Below are 6000 nucleotides of genomic sequence, written 5' to 3'. Positions count from 1 at the left end.
GGGAACGCCCGGTGTGGGTGTGGAGTCACATGTAGGCCCGACTGGGTAAAGTGGGGAGGGCGCAGAATCTGGCCCTTAGCAACAGTCGCTCTGGTTACGTGCTGCATCCTGGGTTTCGTGCGCTCGATTGGTTTTATTGACGGTGCAGAGTAACCCGCAGACACATCCCTCACCTAGAGTTTTACAGTGCAGAGTGACCCATTTCATGAGATAAGGCCCTGGGGACGCGACTCATCGGCTTCTTAAAGCGACAGTGCTCTTAAAGTGATAGCAAACCATTCCCCCCTCCCCTCCCTCCCAACGCCTGTCCTTCCCAGATGTGAACACAGGAGATTACAATTAGTGAGTTGCGGAATTGGAGGGTGTAGTGGACAGCGAAGAGGGTTACCCCAGATTACAACAGGATCTGGACCGGATGGGCCAATGGGCTGAGAAGTGGCAGATGGAGTTTTAATTCAGATAAATGCGAGGTGCTGCATTTTGGGAAAGCAAATCTTAGCAGGACTTACACACTTAATGGTCAGGTCCCAGGGAGTGTTGCTGAACAAAGAGACCTTGGAGAGCAGGTTCATAGCTCCTTGAAAGTGGAGTCGCAGGTAGATAGGATAGTGAAGGCAGCGTTTGGTATGCTTTCCTTTATTGGTCAGAGTATTGAGTACAGGGTTGGGAGGTCATGTTGCGGCTGTACAGGACATTGGTTAGGCCACTGTTGGAATATTGGGTGCAATTCTGGTCTCCTTCCTATCGGAAAGATGTTGTGAAACTTAAAAGGGTTCAGGAAAGATTGACAAGGATGTTGCCAGGGTTGGAGGGTCTGAGCTACAGGGAGAGGCTGAACAGGCTGGGGCTGTTTTCCCTGGAGCGTCGGAGGCTGAGGGGTGACCTTATAGAGGTTTATAAAATCATGAGGGGTATGGATAGGGTAAATAGGAAAAGTCTTTTCCCTGGGGTGGGGGAGTCCAGAACTAGAGGGGCATAGGTTTAGGGTGAGAGGGGCAAGATATAAAAGAGACCTAAGGGGCAACTTTTTCCCCCAGAGGGTGGTACGTGTGTGGAATGAGCTGCCAGAGGATGTGGTGGGGGCTGGTACAATGACAACATTTACGAGGCATTTGGATGGGGATATGGATAGGAAGGGTTTGGAGGGTGGGTGCTGGCAGGTGGGACTAGATTGGGTTGGGATATCTGGGTCAGCATGGAGGGGTTGGGCCGAAGGGTCTGTTTCCATGCGGTACATCATATATCTCTTGTGTGCGACAAGTGAAACCGTGAGAATGCCACAGGATGGGAAAATTAATTAAAGGGATTGTAACATTCAGAAATGCGGAGGCAATGATTTTACGATGGACGTATAATGTCACGCAGAGTCTAGCCCTGATCTGCCTTTCCAAAATACAGCACCTCGCATCTATCCAAATTAAACTCCATCTGCCACTCCTTGGCCCATTGGCCCATCTGGTCCAGATCCCAACAAAGGAGAATATGACGGCTGCCATTCAGCCCTTCGAACCTGCTGCGCTGTTCATCATGATCAGAGTTGGGTTGCCCAGTCCAATAGCTTAATCTTGCTCCTCCGCATGACCTCTGACCCCAGGTGCCTCTTCAATACATTCAATGTTTTGGCATCAACTACTTCCTGTAATGAATCCCACAGGCTCACCACTCTTTGGGTGAAGAAATGCCTCATCTCCACCCTAACCAGTCTCCCTGAATCCTTAGACTGTGACCCTGGTTCTGGACACACCCACCATTGTAAATATCCTCCCTATATCTACCCTGTCTCGTCCTGTTAGAATTACCCAAGTCTCTAGGAGATCCCCCCCCAGCCCCAACCCACTTGTCTGAATTCCAGCGGAATGTATCCTATCCTGGTCAATTTCTCCTCATACGGTCAGTCCCAGCATTCCCGGGATCAGCTTGGGAAACCATCGTTACACTCCCTCAAGAGCAAGAACGTCCTTCCACAGAAAAGGAGACCACAACTGCACACAACATTCCAAGGCCCTGTGTAACAGCAACAGCACATCCCTGCTCCTTCGCTCGAAACCTCTCATCTTGGCTAGCTGACAGCACAACAGAACAAGCCAATAAACCTCAACACACTGTCCTTGAGGTAGCTGTGGGACAGACAGAAAGTTCAGGAGACACGAGATAAAGATTTCCCTTTTCGCAGGAGATGGGTCAGTGACGATTTTGGACCTATCTTTCATTCTCTCATGTGGCGTGAACGTGCTGTGGGTAGACCCTGAGGGAGGGAATTCCGGGATTCTGACCCCGAAGGGAACGGCGATACGTTTCCGAGTCGGGATGGGGAGTGTCTCGGAGGGGAACTTGCAGGGAGGGAGGGGGTGGGGGGTGGTGTTCCCATGTACCTGCTGCCCCCTTGTCCTTCTGGATGGGAGGGGGCTGTGGGTTTGGGGGAAGGGGCTGCCTGAGGGTCTTTGGTGGCACAGTGTCTCAGTGGTTAGTGTTGCTGCCTCACGGCGCCAGGGACCCATGTTCGATCCCAGCCTCGGAATTGCCTTTCTATGTGGTGTCCGCACATTCTCCCCGTGTCTGAGTGGGTTTCCTCCGGGTGGTCCGGTTTCCTCCCACAGTCCAAAGATGTGTAGGTCAGGGCGGATTGGCCGTGCTAAATTGTCCCATAGTGTTCAGGGATGTGTAGGTTAGGATGGATTGGCCGTGCTAAATTGTCCCACAGTGTTCAGGGATGTGTAGGTTAGGGTGGATTGGCCGTGCTAAATTGTCCCACAGTGTTCAGGGATGTGTAGGTTAGGGTGGATTGGCCGTGCTAAATTGTCCCATAGTGTTCAGGGATGTGCAGGTTAGGGTGGATTGTCCGTGCTAAATTGTCCCACAGTGTTCAGGGATGTGCAGGTTAGGGTGGATTGGCCACGCTAAATTGTCCCACAGTGTTCAGGGATGTGTAGGTTAGGGTGGATTGGCCGTGCTAAATTGTCCCGTAGTGTTCAGGGATGTGTAGGTTAGGGTGGGTTGGCCGTGCTAAATTGTCCCATAGTGTTCAGGGATGTGCAGGTTAGGGTGGATTGGCCGTGCTAAATTGTCCCACAGTGTTCAGGGATGTGTAGGTCAGGGTGGATTGGCCGTGCTAAATTGTCCCACAGTGTTCAGGGATGTGTAGGTTAGGGTGGATTGAGAGCTGAATGGCCTCCTGTTCCTGTGGGACACGCTGGGGAATGGGCTGAATGGAGATGAATAGAGTGTGGTGCTAGAAAAGCGCACCCGGGTCAGGCTGCCTCCGAGGAGCAGGAGAGATGGCGTTTCGGGCATAAGCCCTCCTTCAGGGACGTCCTCATCCAGTGGACATTCCTGATGAAGGGCTTATGCCCGAAACGTCGACCCTCCCACTCCTCAGACGCTGCCTGACCCGGGCTGTGTTTTTCCAGCGCCACACTCTTTGACAAAGAGGCCATTCCCAAATCATACGTTGGCCTCCTTCTGCCAGCCTGAAGGGTCAGCCAAGGTGTTGGACATGGGTGGGGTGGGTGGGGGTAACGTTGCGTGAAGGGAGCGAGGGCAGGAGGGGGTGTGGGGGTGGGGCGGTGAGGGGAAGGGGACGAGCCAGAGGGAACGGGCTTGCGAAGCCTGGGCCTGTCTCCGTGAGCTGACTGACGGCGGTGTCAACCGTGCAGGCTCGGGCAAGACGACGCTGCTCAGTGTTCTCTCTGGAAGGCAGCCCGTGCGGGCGGGCACCGTCAAGATGAACGGGATGCCACTCAACAAGCGCCTGCGCCGCAGCATCTGCTACGTCATGCAGCAGGACATCTTCTTTGCCAACCTGACGCTGAGGGACACTCTCATGGTGAGCAGGGGGTGCGGGCTGGCTTGCAAGGGTGTGTGGGTTGGGAGCAGGGCGCCCAGGGTCCGTGAGGGCTGGCCTGGCAAAGAGGCTGGGGAGACGAGGGTGCAGGAGATCAGGCTAACACGGGACTAGGCCGCAAACGCAGCCTGCGCTCTTCCTGTTCGATGTAACGGCCCACCGTTTTGGTGCGAAAGGTCAGGCAGGCACTGCGGTAGGCTGCAAAGGGGCCTGGGCGTTCTTGGTTGAGGCAGGTCTCGATGCAGTCCCTGGGTGCAGTGCGAGGACGCAGATGATGCCTGGGCCTTTCCTGCTCGCTTTGTGCGGGCCTCTGCACCACAATGGTGGCGAGATCAGGCGTAAGCAGGACTAGGCCGCAAATGAAGTCTGGGATTTGCCTGTTCAGTTTGTGTAGGCCTCTGTGACACGCGGATGGGGAAGTGAGGCTAACATAGGACTAGGCCGCAAACAAAGCCTGGGCTTTTCCTGCTCGGTTGCGTGCAGGCCTCTGCACCACACTGATGGTGAAATCAGGCCAACAAAAGACCAGGCCGCAACAGAAGCCCGGGTCTTTGCCGCTCAGTCACCAGCAAGCGGGGGTGGACGGAGGGGAGGCAGGTATGAGAGGTCAGGCAAACACAGCACTGGGCCGTAAATGAAGCCTGGGTTTTTCCTGCCCGTCATGCGGGCCCGGGGAAGTTGCTGACCAGCCTAGCTCGCCCACCAAGGGCAGCCGGGGTGAAATCGATCCCACTCAATTTGTCAGCTAGGCCACGGCGTCACACTGGCTAACCTGCTCAGTTGGACCGTGGGATTTGACATGCTCAGCGGGTGGTGGGGTCAGTGGAAACAGGCCGTGAATCAGGCCCACTCATCACAAGGCGCACTGAAGCCTTTTCTCTCTGTTCCTTGCAGTACCAGGCCCACCTCAAGCTGCCCAGTACCATGAAGCAGCACGAGAAGGAGAAGATAGTGACCAGTCTGGTGGAGGAGCTGGACATCACAAAATGCTACAACACGAGTGAGTGCTCCACTAAAGCAGGCAATGGTACTACATTGATATTAGCAGTTAAACGTGGGCTCGAATCTGGACCAGGCAGAGGAGGCAGAACCTGTTGTTAACCCAGTAACATAACTCAGGGTACAGCAGTGTGGGGTTATTAACCCAGTAACGTAACCCCACACTGCTGTACCCTGGGTTATTAACCCAGTAACGTAACCCCACACTGCTGTCCCCTGGGTTATTAACCCAGTAACATAACCCCACACTGCTGTACCCTGGGTTATTAACCCAGTAACATAACCCCACACTGCTGTACCCTGGATTATTAACCTAGTAACATAACCCCACACTGCTGTCCCCTGGACTATTAACCCAGTAACATAACCCCACACTGCTGTACCCTGGGTTATTAACCCAGTAACATAACCCCACACTGCTGTCCCCTGGACTATTAACCCAGTAACATAACCCCACACTGCTGTACCCTGGGTTATTAACCTAGTAACATAACCCCACACTGCTGTCCCCTGGATTATTAACCCAGTAACATAACCCCACACTGCTGTCCCCTGGAGTATTTACCCAGTAACATAACCCCACACTGCTGTCCCCTGGATTATTAACCCAGTAACATAACCCCACACTGCTGTCCCCTGGAGTATTTACCCAGTAACATAACCCCACACTGCTGTCCCCTGGATTATTAACCCAGTAACGTAACCCCACACTACTGTCCCCTGGATTATTAACCCAGTAACATAACCCCACACTGCTGTCCCCTGGATTATTAACCCAGTAACATAACCCCACACTACTGTCCCCTGGAGTATTAACCCAGTAACATAACCCCACACTGCTGTCCCCTGGATTATTAACCCAGTAACATAACCCCACACTGCTGTCCCCTGGATTATTAACCCAGTAACATAACCCCACACTACTGTCCCCTGGATTATTAACCCAGTAACATAACCCCACACTGCTGTCCCCTGGATTATTAACCCAGTAACATAACCCCACACTGCTGTCCCCTGGAGTATTTACCCAGTAACATAACCCCACACTGCTGTCCCCTGGATTATTAACCCAGTAACATAACCCCACACTGCTGTCCCCTGGAGTATTTACCCAGTAACGTAACCCCACACTGCTGTCCCCTGGATTATTAACCCAGTAA

General features: G+C 53.4%; 1 protein-coding gene across 2 annotated transcripts in view; it reads left to right on the top strand.

Moving 5' to 3' along the window:
• The first annotated feature begins 2085 nt into the window (after positions 1-2085).
• The window catches only part of LOC132808835 (uncharacterized), a 42681-nt gene continuing 38766 nt past the window's right edge, over positions 2086-6000 (top strand). Inside the window, exons 1-3 of one of the 2 annotated variants that reach the window (XM_060822276.1) lie at positions 2086-2180; positions 3654-3823; positions 4736-4841. In XM_060822276.1, coding sequence (XP_060678259.1) covers positions 2177-2180; positions 3654-3823; positions 4736-4841 — 280 coding nt within the window. In that variant the 5' untranslated portion in view covers positions 2086-2176. The remainder of the gene's footprint in view (positions 2181-3653; positions 3824-4735; positions 4842-6000) is intronic. The other variant, XM_060822275.1, reaches the window with a different exon arrangement.

This window comes from Hemiscyllium ocellatum, assembly GCF_020745735.1.
Source record: "Hemiscyllium ocellatum isolate sHemOce1 chromosome 40 unlocalized genomic scaffold, sHemOce1.pat.X.cur. SUPER_40_unloc_4, whole genome shotgun sequence".
Taxonomy (NCBI): domain Eukaryota; kingdom Metazoa; phylum Chordata; class Chondrichthyes; order Orectolobiformes; family Hemiscylliidae; genus Hemiscyllium; species Hemiscyllium ocellatum.
Note: the sequence above shows the minus strand (reverse complement) of the source record. Positions and strands in the feature narration are given on the sequence as shown.